Source organism: Mytilus californianus, unplaced genomic scaffold (assembly GCF_021869535.1).
Source record: "Mytilus californianus isolate M0D057914Y unplaced genomic scaffold, xbMytCali1.0.p SCAF_3, whole genome shotgun sequence".
Classification (NCBI taxonomy): Eukaryota; Metazoa; Mollusca; class Bivalvia; order Mytilida; family Mytilidae; genus Mytilus; species Mytilus californianus.
This window is the reverse complement of record NW_026262679.1, coordinates 19,805,114-19,823,075: the sequence shown is the minus strand read 5'-3', so window position 1 is coordinate 19,823,075 and position 17,962 is coordinate 19,805,114. Positions and strand designations below refer to the sequence as shown.

At 31.1% G+C, this 17,962-nt stretch overlaps 1 protein-coding gene and 1 long non-coding RNA gene across 2 annotated transcripts; both read right to left on the bottom strand.

Moving 5' to 3' along the window:
• Positions 1–1,391: 1,391 nt before the first annotated feature.
• Positions 1,392–8,120, bottom strand: LOC127734073 (major facilitator superfamily domain-containing protein 3-like). The gene is made up of 5 exons (XM_052243699.1): positions 8,022–8,120; positions 6,176–6,982; positions 4,642–4,789; positions 3,625–3,737; positions 1,392–1,710 (listed from the first exon to the last, which is right to left on the bottom strand). Exons 2-5 carry the CDS (start codon positions 6,867–6,869, stop codon positions 1,397–1,399), a joined length of 1,269 nt encoding a protein of 422 aa, XP_052099659.1. The 5' UTR covers positions 6,870–6,982; positions 8,022–8,120; the 3' UTR covers positions 1,392–1,396.
• Positions 8,121–11,095: 2,975 nt separating this feature from the next.
• Positions 11,096–15,702, bottom strand: LOC127734085 (uncharacterized). Its single transcript, XR_007997412.1, has 2 exons — positions 15,234–15,702; positions 11,096–14,939 (listed from the first exon to the last, which is right to left on the bottom strand). It is a non-coding gene; the product is annotated as an uncharacterized LOC127734085 (long non-coding RNA).
• Between the last annotated feature and the right edge of the window lie 2,260 nt (positions 15,703–17,962).

The following is a 17,962-nucleotide window of genomic DNA, read 5'->3' as shown; positions in this document are numbered from 1 at the left end:
CAATCTGTCTTGAGATATCTTTCAGTTGTGCAAAATGCTTTTAAGAAGTATGCTTTTTTAAGCCACTATTATTCACAATTCATATACATTTTTACAGAAATATCATTACAAATTAAATGTACAATGTATCTACAGATTTTGAAGATTGATGATTTATTAAATGGCATACATGTATTGTGAAGAATATTGTCTTATTGAAGTACCAAACAGTATAATAAACAGCTGTGCCATGAGCACATGATACGCCCGTCGTCTTGTGTGTGAATTTTTATACAATAAGCATAAATAGTTTCTGACATACGGCGTGACATGCGAAAACCCCCTTTTTTTTTACAAAAAACTCAATATCTCTAAAATAAAATTTTGAATCAAAACCAAAAAGTATAAATTAAGAAGTGTGTAAAATTTTAAGCAATAATCATAAATCGTTTTTGAGATACAGCGCGACATGTGAAAACCCCCCTTTTAAAAAAAAAAATCAATATCTCAAAAATAAAATTTTGAATCAAAACCAAAAAGTATACAGATCTTTAGATTAATATAACTAAGATGTGTGTAAAATTTTAAGCAATAATAATTTGTGAAAAAAAACACACACCTGTTTTAGTTACTAAGTCCCGTAACTCAAAAAGTTTTAATCTTATTTTCACCAAAAAGTATACAGATCGTTTGACCATCATAAGAAACAACTATGTTATGTTTCATGAAATTTGGATAAGTCATTCTCAAGTTACGGTGCGACATGTTTACGCCAGACAGACGGACAGACAGACGGACACCGGACATTTGTATACCATAATACATCCCGTTTATTAGTTGTAATTGGCTTTGAACTAGCTTTCAGTAAATGCAAGTACTCTTATTGCGGTGTTTTGTGTCTATTGTTTTAATGTTAAATATTTTTGTGCCTCATACCCATCTTTTAAGTTGAGCCCATTGCAACTGATTTTGTTCTCATGTTTTGCTGTTTAACACCACTGTCTTAGGATATGAGAGGGGGGAGTGCTCACAAACATGTTTAACCCTGCCACATTCTTTATGTGCCTGTCCCAAGTCAGGAGCCTGTAATTTAGTGGGTGTCATTGGTTCATGTCTGTCATATTTGTTTTTCGTAAATGGTTTTGTTATAAATTAGGCTGTTAGTTTTCTCAATGGAATTGCTTCACATTTTTCATGTCAGGGCCTTTTATAGCCAACTTTATGGTATGGGTTGTTCTCATTTGAACTTTGGTGGCTAGTTGTCTCATTGGCAATCCTACCACATCTCCTTATTTTCATAATTAACATAAATGTCAGGACAAAAATCAAACCTCCTTGGATGGGTTAAAAATATATGTTTGATTTCTTTTTAAGTTTTAAGATATTTTCACCTAAAATTTAAGAATACTAGATGTTATTAACTATTTTTATTTGTAACTATAGTTTCAGAAATTGACAAATATGGAAACTTTTGAAACATGAGCAAAACTATTGAAGTCAGTATTATAAATAATACAAAAATAAAGTTATATCCTAATAGTTCTGTTAATGGTCCTATCATGACAGAAAATGTCAATTTTCCCATTACTTCTAGAGTTGCTAGCACTGTATAATGTGTGGACTGAACTGTAGGTGGTGCCCTCTGGGAACACTGCATCATCAAAGTAAATGTTGCTGTGGTAACAGTTCCACTGATAAACAACATGGCTGACATAGCAAATACAGACAGCACTGAAATAAAATTTATGACAAAAAATGTAATAATCTAGTGCATAATAATAAGCCACTAACAACAAAACAATAACCAGTCAAATTTAACATTGCTGCACAATATGGTTATTTGTCCATGTTGAATGTGTATATGTATGATAACCAATAGATGTATATGAACATGTGCTGTTTGGTTACTGTTTCATTTTTATACGACCGTATATTGGTATGACGTTGGCGTTGTCGTCGTTATTGTCGTCCGAAGACACATTGGTTTTCGCACAATAACTTTAGTTTAAGTGCATGGATCTCTATGAAATTTTACCATAAGGTTCAATACCACAAAAGGAAGGTTGGGATTGATTTTGGGGTTATGGTACCAACAGTTAAGGAATAAGGGGCCAAAAATAAGCATTTTTGTAACTTCCAGACAATAACTTGTGTGTTAGTGTATGGATCTCTCTGACATTGTACCACAAGGTTCCATATCACAAAGGGAATGCTGGGATTGATTTTGGGGGTAATTGCCTCAAAATTTGAGGAATTATGGGCCAAAAAAGGGGCAAAAACAAGCATTTTTCTAGTTTCATGACAATAACTTGTGTGTAAGTGTATGGATCTTTCTGAAATTGTACTACAAGGTTCCATATCACAAAGGGAAAGCTAGAATTGAGTTTGGGGGTAATTGCCCTAAACGTTTTGGAATTTGGGGCCAAAAATAAGCATTTTTACAGTTACCAGACAATAACTTGTGTTCAAGTGTATGGATCTCTCTGAAATTGTACTGCAAGGTACCATACCACAAAGGGAAGGCTGGGATTGAGTTTGGGGGTGATGAATCATAAGGGGGTTCAAAAAATTGGAGGGGGGGGTTCCTTTTTTTTTTCTTTAAAATTTTCCATTTTAAGTTGGTTATTTTTGATTTATATATAAAAGCAAATAATAATGATATGGTTTGATTTCATCAAAAATTGAAATATTGGGGTTCTTTGATATGCTGAATCTAACCGTGTTTTTCGATTCTTAATTTTTGGTCCCGTTTTCAAATTGGTCTACATTAAGGTCCAAAGGGTCCAAAATTAAACTTAGTTTGATTTTAACAAAAATTGAATTCTTGGGGTTCTTTGATATGCTGAATCTAACCGTGTATGTATTTAGATTTTGGATATTGGACCATAATAGGTAAATTAAATTTTTTAAGTTCTTAGACCACATTTATTCTGTGTCAGAAACCTATGCTGTGTCAAATATTTAATCACAATCCAAATTCAGAGCTGTATCAAGCTTGAATGTTGTGTCCATACTTGCCCCAACTGTTCAGGGTTCGACCTCTGCGGTCGTATCAAGATGCACCCAGCGGAGCATTTTATTCTAACTTGCATCTTTTTTCCAGGGGTGGGGAGATTAAAGCCCTTTTGAGTTTTTAACAGTTAGATACACATAACTCTTGATGAAGAACATAAAAGTTGTCAATAATCGAAAGGGTGAAGAACAAAACATTGCATTTAAACATAATCACCAACGTGATATTTCAAGATGTAGTGGAGTGGATAAACAGAAATGTTATACCATAATAATTACTTTACATATAATGTTTCATAAGAATACATACTTTTCATTGGCTGACAACAATCTCGAGGTATTCCAAAATTACATTTTATCTCTCAATGAAATGCAACATTCATGACCACGGTTTCCTTGACAACATCACTTACCCAAGATGTGAAATAGCCCATAGGAATGCATAGGAAAACAAACAAAAAACTTGATATTATGTTGTAAAAGCATAGATCTTGCTCAACTTTTTGGTATGAAATGCAGAATGCTATAAACGCTTTTACACCCAGTTTAAATTTTCAAAAAGAAGCATTAAATCCACCATTGATGGGCATATCAAAATAATCATCTATTGTTTTAGGAAAGCTGAGAACTTACAAGAAGAGAATGAGCTAATGTCTTCTGACCATGTCCATACTACAAGTAACTGTAGAGAAAGTGGGATCACTCTCAGAATACAAGTTAACTTCAGTGTCTTTGCTGTAGTGTATCTAAAATGGACAGGAAAAAAGATTATGACTATTCACAATGTTTGTTTATTTTATTTCACCTGTGTATGCCAATACAGTGAAATATTTTTTCATTGTGGTCAATTAATTATTTGAGCACCAATCTTATTAATCATTTAAATCATCAATATTTGCTGAGTAAATTGCAGACATCATATTTGTTTAAGTGACTTTTAAAAACAGAAGATATTAACCAAATCTATGTACTAAGACCACTCTGGTATTGAGGGTCAGAATGGTCACTAATACTGTATGGTAATTAATGGCTTCATGAAGTTTTCATTATAATTTCACTAAGGTCACTTTAGGTGTAAGGTTGAGTTCATTGTCCACAGACCATTCAGTGATTCATGAAATAGTTAGAAGTATTTGTTCAGTTAATCTGCTTTCATATTTTTTTTTTATTTTTTTTTTATTTGTTATGATTATGTCACTTGAGCATCTTTTTCCTTTTTATTTCTATTTTAATTTCATTTTTTTATTGATATTTCATAAAAAAAAAACAAAACAAAAAAAAAATCTACTGACATATATTTTGTGTACCGGTACATGTAACAGATGTATGAATGATTTGAACGTTGTAACATTGTATTCAATAATGTAAAGGTCTTAGATAATTTACAAGTAGTGAAGGGTTATGATAATGTCTTAGGGATAGAAAAGAAACATTTACTTATGATGCCTTTTCACTGGTTATTGTTCAACAGATTTTAGCAGTAATGGCAGCAACTGTCACCATGGTCAATGGAGCAAAGACTGCTTTCTGGTAGACACAAGATCAATTTATGGTTTCTTGTTGCACCATTGTTATTTTCTCACTTATTGAGCAATGTGGCTTACAAAACATTTTGAAAAAATTAGTGTGCAAAATAACTTACAAACTTACCCAAGATGAGAAATTGCCCATCCCCCTAATACAGATCCAAAGATAGATACACCTTGACCCACCATTCCGGTCCAGAACCCTACCCAAGAAGCAGGAATCTTCTTGTCAATCAGAAACAATGGTACCATATTCAATGCTCCTTGTTCCCCTAAAAAAGAGTGATTAGTTCTATAAATATCGATATACATTATATACTCTATGTCTTTCTCTTGTTGCAAGATAATTGACTTATTTAATATTTATAACTCCATGTGGTGAACCAACGCCGTTGTGTTTCCTTTCGATAGAGTCTCCTGAAGTGGATACCTAGTTATGCAGGGTTGTTAATTAATGCAAACTACTGCAAAACTTAAAATACCAATATATGACACCACTTCATAGAGTCTGCAATTTTATTAAACTTGGTCTACATGTTTCGCCTGCCAGGCAGACGTCCTCAGGACAATTTACTTACAGAAATTAAGAACTGAAGTACAAAGCTTGGTACATTAAGTTTTAACGTCACAATGTGTGTTACTATCAGTGATAGAAATTTGATATTTGATTCTTTAATTCCTGAAAAGTGAGAAGTTTTACCTTCAGTGTACAGGCTAGGCCTTAATGAAATTAGCAAGAAAAATGCAACAATAGTACTATACCTGTAAAATATGGTGACTTCCAAAGTGCCATGAGATAGAAGCATGTCTTTAATAAGGAAATCCCAAACTTCTTTTTTAAAGTCACTTTTTTTTTATCTCCTGTGGATTTATTGAATGATTGGCTACTAACTTTCATGCTTTTATTGGATAGCAGGGAAACATGAATTTAAATAGTTGACAAAATATAAATTTTTAGTTACTTTGACAGGACTACAGTATAAGTTGCCCTCAAAATATTGCTAATGTTTCTCCAACCCAGAGAGATGTGATACCAGCAAAAAGGAACAAAACTACAGTTCTCTCAATTTTTTCAATATTTTGGATTTTATTGTTATCTTATAAACTAATTGTCAAATGTGCAGATCTGTGAAATTTCACATTTTGAATTAATCCAGTAAAGACGCATAAAAAAGTATGAAATTTTTTATAGAAAAAAGATTTTTCTTTTGCAAAAGGATTAAAATTGAGGTATTGAAAGTAAATTAATTAGCCAAGAAATTAAGAAATGACATGTACATGAGATTACAATGTGCAGTATAATTGGTGACTTATAATCAATCAAAACTCAAATTACCTCTTATGCACCACCTTCCTATGACTGACTCTGTATTTCAATATGCATCATAGGCATTGCATATTAATTTGATTGAAAGATGTGTGGTATGCAATGAGAATTAAGGTAAAAATGTCATAAAACTGCCGAAAGACATCCAGTGAGAAATTTAATAACATTGAAAAACAATTCACCAAAGTTTCATGCTAATTGGTTAAAGTGTTTTTGAGTTAATGTCCGACATGTTGACGACGGACGAACGGACGGACAGACGGACAACGGTATGCCATAATACATCTCGTAAACGAGCGTATAATAAAATTACACTAGTATGAAAACTTACCAAGTTTATATATAATTACAAACATCATAATCCATAATGTACCAGGAGTGTTATAAATTTGCTGAAATGTTGATTTTATACCAGGCAGTAATTTTCTTTCCATGGAACCATGTTCTTTTTCCCCTTCATCCATTTCTGATTTTAATTGTTGTGGTGGATGGACAAAAATTTGAACAAATATTAAAGAAAATACATAAACTAATGCTAAACATATAAACAGTACGGTCCATTCCACATAGTCACTAAGCCATGACAACACTCCTCCTCCAAAAATAGCTCCAAATTTATATCCTACAACCTGAGCTATGTTTCCATAGGCTAACTCGGAGGAAGTTAAAACTTGAATAGCTATTCCATCAACTGCTATGTCCTGTGTTGAAGTAATCAGATTGAACAAAAACATGACAACACCAAGTTCTACAATATGATCTGGTGATGTGAATGAGCCTAGGAAACATGTAAAAATAAGGCCAACCATACTCCAAGTCAGCCATAACTTCTTGGTACCATAGGTGTCAACAAACGGAGCCCACAATGCTTTACACATCCATGGAATCAATAGAAGTTTAAACATACTGATATCTGTAAGTGACATGCCATGTGTTCTGAAGTAGATTGGTAAAAACCGTGACTGTAATCCATACGGTAATCCTTGTATGAAATATAGGAAAGCAAGAAACAATAAACTCTTCATGTTGTCAAGATTTTTGTATCGTCCACAGATCTATAACATGTATAACATGGCAAAGTTTTATAATAAGAAATTACAAATACTCCTATCGTTGTTTTTCAGTCATCTGTGCAGACCTAAAACAAAAATTACAGTAAGTGTCTTAAATTCTTGTGAATTTTAGAGTTTTACCCAGGAATCTTGAGTATTCTATTTAAGGTAATGATTAAAATGACCTTTATGTCCACTACTTCCATATAAATTAGCTTCTTTTCTTGAATGATTATCATGTTAGAAATTGATCGATCTGTTCAGGACACATATATTTTTCTATGAAATTTATTTCACTTTTCTATACCACCAAAAACATTTAAGGGGATCAGATATATTCAGGGGAGATAACAGATAATGCAATAATGAATGTGACCATGTACCATTGAAATCTGTTTTATTTTTACTTCTTAATATTGAAATCTAATCACAGGAATAAATTATTTAAAAAAAAAAACATTGTGTAAAATGGCTCATCGAATGAGTTACAGTAGTATAGAAATGTTACTTTGTTTTCAATAGAAAAAAATGGCAAATATTTGTATCTAAATTGTCAGGGTAATTGCTTACATTTGCATTAATTTGATTTAAAATTTTGTGGGAGATTTCAATTAACTTTTCATATCTTAAATTAGTCAGTGGATTTCCTATATAACATGTATAATATGCAGTGATAAACAGAGGCAAATATACATCCAATTCTGCGTAATGCATGAAAATATGTGATGAGATATGCATTTGTTTTTTTTTTATTTACTTCTAATTCTGAACCATTAATAAATTTCAGAAAGACATCCAGATGCATTGATGACATAACATAATAGAATTTTAAACATTTATGTACATATAATAAATTAAAATTATAAATAATATGTAAAAATGCTGTAAATTGGTTTATTTTTCCCAATGCTTTAATTAAGAGAAACCTGTTAAGTTTTTTGTTGTTTTAGATTATGATCTCCCATATTATCAAATTTTGTTATTTGCCAAATTAGCAATTATATAAACCCCTGGCAAAAAAATATTTTCACTTGGGAAAAACTATTCATTGCTATTGACACAAATTTTATCTTAATGTTTATATCAAATGGATATCAAGGGGCATTTTTATCTTTAGAAGCTAACCAAACTTCAAAAAGTTGGCCAAAGGACTTTAACATGTACTTGAAGGAGTACTGTAATAATACTGTTAGCTTGCATAGGTTTGTTTACATTTAACAGGATACACAAAGTTTTAACCATGGGAGATAACTCAAATTTTATTGAGTGGGAAATTTAAATTAAAAAAAAATGTAACAATTTTATATTCATGTAAATTAACCTTATAAAGTTTCATATTCAGACAGGAGACATAACAGTGTGGACAAGAAAAATAATTATGTGACTAAAATCAAAACAAAAAAGTTACTTTTTATGTGAGACTACAGACTAAAAAGTTTGGGAGGCAATGAGATGGAATTGTTACTCTCTTCACACAAAACATTTTGACCATAAATTATATGGAAATGTTTATGATTATGACTTATGAATATTTATAATTGTGAGATTGTTGGTGAAAATAGTTATCAAAGGTACCAGGATTATAATTAAATACGCCAGACGCGCGTTTCGTCTACATAAGACTCATCAGTGACGCTCAGATCAAAATAGTTATAAAGCCAAACAAGTACAAAGTTGAAGAGCATTGAGGACCCAAAATTCCAAAAAGTTGTGCCAAATACGGCTAAGGTAATCTATTCCTGGGATAAGAAAATCCTTAGTTTTCCGAAAAATTCAAAGTTTTGTAACATGAAATTTATAAAAATGACCATATAATTGATATTCATATCAACACCGAAGTGCTGACTACAAATATCCTATAGTGTTTTTTCCATGGAAGTATCTTCAAAGTTCTCTCACTCAAGCATACTATATATTTCATAGAGACAAAACCTCAATGTGTGGTTTTAGATGGTTGTAGTGAGTGAATACAGATATAAGATATAATATAAGATTTTTAAGCAAAAATAAGCCAAGTTACTCAACTGAGAGGTGTCAATCATAGTATCCAAATTGTTTTAGAAAAATATTATACTATATATAAGAGATTTTTTTTTTAATTTAATCTTGTATGTTCCTGAGATAAAAACTTATAAACAAAAAGGAGAAGGTGGCATAATGGCTTTATTTGGCTTTAAAATTGAAGTACAAAATCATATGATTTTTGCATGAAAAAAATTGATAGGTTTGTGTAAATGTAAACTGTAAGGTCTTTCAAATAGAATGAACATTCATTTAGAAATTAAAAAAAATCTTCGAAAAAACTGCACAATTTTGACTTATTTATCAGTGGCAAATCTTGAACCCATGCAAGTACCAGATAAATATATTTACTTGAGAGTTTTTGTTCATATGGACAAACAGTGGTAAATTAATTAGTAGGTGCTTTCTATTGGTAGATCCAAAAAATTGACCAAAATCTATTTTTCTTCATCAAAGCCTGTAGAAAACATGTTTTTTTTATGACTTATAACATCATAACTGCATTTTGTGTGTCATGTGCATCCTTTGTTACTTATTTTTAGGTTTGTATTACCTCAACTTGACAATACACAAATAGTGAATGTAAATCTTAAATTAAAAGTTCAAAGGAGAAGGCCCAAGACCACAGTTATTTGGAAGTGCATTTCTTTTAGACAATAAATGAAAATTAAAAAAATCCCACCTGCACTTTCTCAATAGTATTTTTAGTGTGGTGTACTACTTTTGGGACAAATTATATCAAAATTATAGAAAACTTCATCAGCTCTAACACAAAATATGGACAATTTATGTTAAGGGGGTCTTGAATTCTTTTGACAGCTTCAGACATACTAATTTTTAACCTTTTTCAGCTGGACCAAATCACTATTTTACTTTAAAATTTATTAGTGTAATTTCATCCCCCTACTTGCTATTTGAGGCAAAAACATGAAGACATAAATTTGGAAGGGGTATGAAAAAAATTGCGACTAATACACTGTTCACAATAGGGACTATATTTGTAGACAACGAAAATCAAAAGACGATAACTGTGTTCTCGGACTAGAAGGTATGATGAGGTCTCTTTTTTGGCACCTTGAATTAGGAAATCAAAAAGTATCATAAATCTACAAATTAACATCCTTCAGGTGTTCATAAGTCTGTCAGACAACAATATTTATAATTTTGAATTTTTTCTTGCATATTTGCATTAACAGAGGTTCAAACTTCTTAAAATTAGTGACAAAATAGCCTATAACTTTGAGATCTTGCAATGAATATTTTGATATGAGCAACAGGTTTACCCAAAAACATATTTTGCTACAGATGTTAATGTGGGTAAAATACCTTTTTGGGTAAGGCTGTTGCCCACATCTATTTTGTCCCAAAACTATGTTTAAAATCATCAGTTTAAGTCAAATACATGTTTGTCAATTTCAAAATGTTTATGTCATCAAGTAACACAAGTGACTTTCTGCACTAAAGTATCCAGATTATATTACTTTTTATTTATCAATAAAACTAACATAATTTTGAAAGGCTTGAGTAATCTTACTATGTTTGCAGTTACAGGTGCCAAATAATCATACCTCCTCCTTTCATAGAAAAATAAGTCCACACCCTCTACTTATGATATTAAATGAAAAGATGACATTTGTGAAATATAATGGACACGTCATAAGCCACTATATATGTTCCATAACACAGTAATTACAAAAGTGAAAGTTATCTACATGTACATGTATTGGTATACATCACTTCAAATCACCATTCCTCATAATTTGGTCAAGTTTGAAGTAGAACAATCAGAGCATACTTGAATAAGGTGTTTTCTTGTAAAAAAATAGCTTATTTTTCTAAGATTGAAGTCCTGAAACACTGAAACAATTAAAAAATTAAGTATGCAGGTATGGATACCTTATACCTGCATACTTAATAATTTTGTAACGTTTATGTTGGTGCTTTTTATAGCTGAATATACGGTATGGATCTTGCTTATTGTTGAAGGCCATATAGTGTCCTATAATTGCTTAAATCCACATCATTTTGGACTCTGTTGGATAGTTGTCTAATTGGCAATCATACTACATCTCCTTATTTTACATTGAGTTACTGGGTGACATATTCATGCTGGACGGACAACAGTATACCATAAAAGTTTGTTATTGCAAGGGAATCACAAAAAGAAATCAATAGAATTTTTAGCTAACTGTAATTTTATTTTCTGTATCTTGAGCTTAATATAATGCACATCAATATTTGTACAACAAATAAAAAATACAACAACAAAAAATTATTCACAACAAAACAACAATATAATAAGCAGTAATAAAAACTAATTTTAAACTACATAACAAAGTAACTTTTCTCCTTGTTAGTTGTTTTTTTATAGCTGCCATTTACTAACTTGTAATCATATAAAGAACATTAAAACTGCATTTGTAGGAAAAACAGCGACAGTGGTTAAACATAGCAGAATCCAAATAATTAAAAATATTTTTTTCTGGTTGTTTAACAGAATTTATATTACCCACTAAATATTATTAACTTTCTATCAAATATTTTCACACTTTATGAGTTTATCACTAACTACAGGTAAAATATTTTGGAAAAACTTCCATATGGCACCACCTCACCCTACAAAATAAGTACTATAACACCATAAAATTTATCAAGGAAGGTGCCATTTGGAATTCTTTCCAATTTGTTTAAGCTGAAATGAAAGGACATAAAACAAAAAAACAAAAAATATGTGGATCCATAACTATTTATTTAATTTTTACAGATATGTAATTAAAGAATTCATTGAAAGGCATTTTTTATTTAGAAAAGGAGCACTTTTATCATTTGAAAATCATCAAAAAATAACAAATAATCACAGAATATGAGACAACTTAACATGGAATGCTGTTCCTCCTCTGTAGTACATGATAATATTGTGCATGATAAAACACCTTTGAGTTTCAATTATAATTAGACAAAAAACATTAATTATATTTCACAAACTTCAACTGAAACTTTATTATATAATCGTACAATTGTATTTGGATCCAATTTTGATGTTTATTATATATTCTGCCATGATTATACAGAAGCTGCATATTAATGACTTGTCAGATTTAAAATCTGTGAAAGTGAATATTTTGAAAACTTGAAATACAATGTACAATAAATTTAGCTAACTTTATCATACACTCCAATTGGGGGACTGATCCACTGAAAAATGAAATTGTGTTGGTAAAAACATCCCAATAATATCTAATTCATATAGCCAAAAACGAAAAAAAAAAAATGCCATTAAACAACTAAAATATTCCTTACGAAGAAAAATATAGTTATATCAGATGTGATGTAACTGTACAGCCAATCTTTTGCAAGCTTTGGTACATATAACAACTAAAAACAAGAATGTGTCCATAGTACACGGATGCCCCACTCGCACTATCATTTTCTATGTTCAGTGGAACGTGAAATTGGGGTCATAACTCTAATTTGGCATTAAAATTAGAAAGATCACATCATTGGAAACATGTGTACTAAGTTTCAAGTTGATTGGACTTCAACTTCATCAAAAAACTACCTTGACCAAAAACTTTAACCTGAAGCGGGACAGACGAACGGACGAATGGACAAGGGAACAAATGGACACACAGACCGAAAAAACATAATGCCCCTAGGTGGGGCATAAAAAAGCAACAAAAGTAACAAACTAAAAATAAAATTATGCAAATAATAGATTTTGTAAGCATGCAGTACATATATGAAAATAAATTCTTTTTCTATCATTCTACATAGGTACAAACTCCGAATACAATCCTTATAAAAATTAAACAATTACTGCCACTACCTTTTTTAATTGAAAATGACTTCATTTTTTTTCTGGTATGTCATCTATTGGTATCAAATTATGTTCACTGAATAAAAATGACATACAAATAAAATGTAAAAAAATCTTACAATATTCTATACAGAGATAAAGAGTTATAATTTGAGAAGTAAAATGTTAACCCCACCTTCGCCAATTAAAAAAATGTTGGATTTTCAACTAGATATATTACAGATTGAAATTGTAAATCTTTTGAATATCAGGATTTTCAATGAATAAGGGTTATCTAAGGTATCTACCATTGACACTATATTTTGGAATGACAACTTGAAAATTAAATGGTTTCTTCACAACTAATTCAAAACATAACAAACATTATACAAAATTATTCACTGATTGAACTAATGTAGCAAAACAAAAACAAATGTTTATGTACATTCCAACACAGATCCTCAAATAACCTTTTGTTTTTAGTACGAGTTGACTTACAAGTTGACCTATAGCTTACATCTGTCACATTCCATAGTATACAATTATACTATTTATATACACCAAGATTTCATCAAATGTAATTGGATATCCTGCATTTATCATACTTTTAAACTGAGTGTTACTGTGCGTATTGCTGTGTGTTTGTTTATTCTACATTGGCTAGAGGAATAGGGGATGGGTTGAGCTCTCACAAAACATGTTTAACCCTGCCGCATTTTATCGCCTGTCCAAAATCAGGAGCCTCTGGCCTTTGTTAGTCTTGTATGTTTTTTAATTTTAGTTCATTTATATGTTTTGGAGTTTAGTATGTCGTCCATTTTCACTGAACTAGTACACATTTTTGTTTAGGGGCCAGCTGAAGCCCGCCTCTGGGTACGTGATTTTCTCGCTGTGTTGAAGACCCACTGGTGGCCTTCGGCTGTTTTCTGCTCTTTGGTCAGGTTGTTGTCTCTTTGACACATTCCCCATTTCCATTCTCAATTTTATTGACCATAAAATAAGATCAAATTGCTAAAAGACCCCCTCTTTATTAATTGAAATCTATCATTTTGCATTTACCATAATATCTTTGTGTTAATTCATACACCCAATTGGCCTAACATCGTTACATGAGTGTATTTACAGTAATACATCTAGAAATAAGAATTACAATATGTACTTCACATCAAGGTAGTATCATAAATTACAGAAAACACTTATTGATTAATGATTGATTGCTAAGTGTACAGTAGAAAATATTACATGAAAAGAGAGAAACAATTAGGTAGTCTCCAAAGTGTGTTGGGGATGAAGGGCAGGAAACTTGATTGCCAATTGAAAATGAGAATTTGTTAGACAGAGGCAGAAATTGAAACATGCAACAGGCCACCTACAAAGTCCTCTTGGAGTTGTATCAAGAGTTCCTTAACATGCAAGAACGGTGGTACTCTACCTACACATAGTATCAGTCCCATATTCAAATGGAGGTGGCTACTTTATATATACGTAACAAGAGTGCACACGCTGAAATGTCTCGCCCACTATACTGACCATTGATTTTATGTTGATAGTCCTTAGATATAAGAAGATGTGGTATGAGTGCCAATGAGACAACTTTCCATCCAAGTCAAAATTTATAAAAGTAAACCATTATAGGTCAAAGTACGGTCTTCAACACAGATCTACATATAAAGTTTTACTACAAGTATCACATTTACATTTATGATCCAAGAAAATGAGGTAAAGGTGGAAGCAGGAATACATGTACACCTTTAATCAATCATTCCACAATCAGAATATAGATACCTATTGCTTATAGTATAAAAGAAACAAACCAAACCATGGAAATTCTATATTGACCAATGAACCATGAAAATGAAGTAAAGGTCAGATGAACCCTGCCAGACAGACATGTACACCTTAAAATCATTCCATGCAAAAATTATAGTTGACCTATTGCTTAAAGTTTAAGAAAAACAGACCAAAACATAAAAATTTAACATAAGCAATGAACCATGAAAATGAGGTCAAGGTCAAATAAAACCTGCTAGACTGACATGTACATCGTAAAATATTTCCATACACCAAATATAGTTGACCTATTGCATACAGTATTAGAAAAACAGACCAAAACACAAAAACTTAACATTGAGCAATGAACCATGAAAATGAGGTCAAGGTCAAATAAAACCTGCAAGTCTGACATGTACATCGTAAAATATTTCCATACACCAAATATAGTTGACCTATTGCATACAGTATTAGAAAAACAGACCAAAAAACAAAAACTTTACATTGAGCAATGAACTGTGAAAATGAGGTCAAGGTCAAATAAAACCTGCCAGACTGACATGTACATCGTAAAATATTTCCAAACACCAAATATAGTTGACCTTTTGCATACAGTATTAGAAAAACAGACCAAAACACAAAAACTTAACATTGAGCAATGAACCGTAAAAATGAGGTCAAGGTCAAATAAAACCTGCCAGACTGACATGTACATAGTAAAATATTTCCATACACCAAATATAGTTAACCTATTGCATACAGTTTTAGAAAAACAGACCAAAACACAAAAACTAAACTATTAGCACTGAACCATGAAAATGAAGTTTAAGGTCAGATGACACCTGCCAGTTGGACATGTACACCTTACAATCATTACACCAAATATAGTAGACCTATTGCTTATAGTACCTGAGATATGGACTTGACCACGAAAACTTAACCTTGTTCACTGATCCATGAAATGAGGTCGAGGTCAAGTGGAAACTGTCTGACAGGCATGAGGACCTTGCAAGGTACGCACATACCAAATATAGTTATCCTATTACTCATAATAAGAGAGAAATCAACATTACAAAAAATCTGATTTTTTTTTTCAAGTAGTCACTGAACCATGAAAATGAGGTCAAGGAAAATGGACATATGAATGACGGAAACTTCACATCATAAGGCATCTATATACAAAGTATGAAGCATCCAGGTCTTCTACCTTCTGAAATATTAAGCTTTAAGAAGTTAGTTAACACGCCGCCGCTGGATCACTATCCCTATATCGAGCTTTCTGCGACAAAAGTCGCAGGCTCCACAAAAATAGAAGCCCCCTTTAACATGGCTTTTTTAATGCCAGAGGGAAGAACATAAAGGTGACCATACTTCTATTCCCAGCAAGCCATTTGGCCTATTATCAACGGATATATTTTTGTGATTAAGAGTCATATTGCATTATTAAGAACTACAGCTAAAATTTTGACAGCATTATTAGTACACAGTATTTCCTAAAAATTGAATGAGTTGATATCTTATTTTTTTCTGTTAATAAACAATTGCAATGATTTTTGATTTGACATTAAATGAAAAATGTCTATCGTAGTCCATATTTAATAGTAACATCTTCCATGTGTTTGTGGCAGTATCAAGTAGGTTGTCTGGTGCTGAACACCCTATATTAAATGCTTCTACGTACATGTATCATGTTCTTTACTTCATAATTTAAGATTTTGTACTTGAATGACTTCATATGAAAAAAATTACTTTAAAAAAACTACAAGTACATATTTGAAAATGCCAATAGTTTCTTCAGATAAATAATGTACTGATTGACTATTGAATTATTTTAAATCTAACATGATTTATTGTATATCAGTACATTTATTTGTAATAGCCATATGTTTCAAATATCTTTAAATAAAATAGCAAACCTTCTTCAGTTTTACACTCATGTTGAAATTCTTAGTTGTGATCCAAACATGAAGTCATTAGTACTAGTAATCTGTATTATCTTGTGTTTGTCTCTCATTAGTGAAGTTTGTGGAAAAAGTAAGTGTTATTAATATTTTCTTCAAGTAGTAAAAAATAAATAAATTTGATACTTTTGCAAATGTGTATTTTGAAATTAAATTTACAATTAAAAAAAAGTACAAGTACTTCCATAACTAGATGTTTCTTTTTGGTAAACTGGTTTGCTTTTAAATAAAATTTATGAATTCTATTCTCAATAGAAATATTTATTTCTTTTGTGATATTCCATAATAAGGTTTAACTTTTGCTTGAAAACAATTCTATGGCCTAAATATGACAGCTACTGTCATTATTTTTTAAAAATATATCATGTTGCAAAAATAAAGCACATCACGGTCACTTTCATACAGACATATTAATTCAATGGATTATAATTCATTTTTGTTTATTCAATTCAGACAGACTTGTGTCTAGCTATCTCTTGTTAAAGATACAATGTCTTCAAAGATCCTATCAAAGAAACATATTAATTCCATATTCCAATGTCAATAAACTGTGACCGAGCTATATATCTTGCATGTATGTAATTTTGATATTGTTATGCAAATGTCGAAATTAAATAAATACACTTTTAACATGTAAAATGGGCAAAAATTTCAGTCAATAAACCATGACTGAGAAGGCAGGGCAAAATAAAACTCAACAGAAATAAGACATATAACAGATACAACTGCATACCAAATATCATTGACTTTATATCCTAAGTGGTTCTTCTTGAAAACTATTTACTAAGGGGTAGGGTCAAATTATCTCCATGGAAATGGGAAATGTCAAAACTTATACAACTGCATTCCCAAAAATCTTTGACTTACCATTAGAAGGATAGTTTACCTAAACCTGAACTTATCACAAACTTTCATTGTTAACACACACTCAGCCAGAAACTAAATTCCAAAGTCTTCTTCTGCAACTTAATCACAGGCCAGACAAAAACAAATTCTGTCAGTTATACATTCTAACATACTAGTATATTGGATTTGAGTCATATCAATTTCAAGAAATTCTACAGATTATATACACCATCATTTATATGATTGAAGGCATCCAAGACTTGCAACAGCGAAAGAAAAAATATAGCTGTGGAAAAGATTTACTAATACTCTAATAACATATCTAGGACAATTTTTGTTGTGATGAATAGAATTTATTTATGTATAGTGAATGATAAACTATTCTTGACAACACCTTAACTAACTTCAGTGACACAGACAACAGACAAGCAGTATGGAGTCCCACATGATATTAAAAGAGCCTTGCAATTAAATATTATATAGTGAAGAAAAAAGTCAAAACAATCTTTAAATATTCTCAGAGTTATAATTTATAGCTTAAATAGAAACTAAGTGTCCTAAGATTCAAAATGCAAGATTTGACTACTTCAAATACACAACTCCAGAAACGATGAAATCATCAAAATTTCAAAGTACCAGTAGTTAATTGATACAGAACTTTGATAAAAAAA

Excerpts from the sequence above, each read along its gene's own strand:
- LOC127734073 (XM_052243699.1), bottom strand. The coding sequence starts at position 6,869 with ATGAAGAGTTTATTGTTTCTTGCTTTCCTATATTTCATACAAGGATTA. Across the intron at positions 4,790-6,175 it reads TGTAATTATATATAAACTTG|GGGAACAAGGAGCATTGAAT; the intron begins GTAAGTTTTCAT and ends ACTCTTTTTTAG. Across the intron at positions 3,738-4,641 it reads TGGGCAATTTCTCATCTTGG|ATACACTACAGCAAAGACAC; the intron begins GTAAGTTTGTAA and ends TGTCCATTTTAG.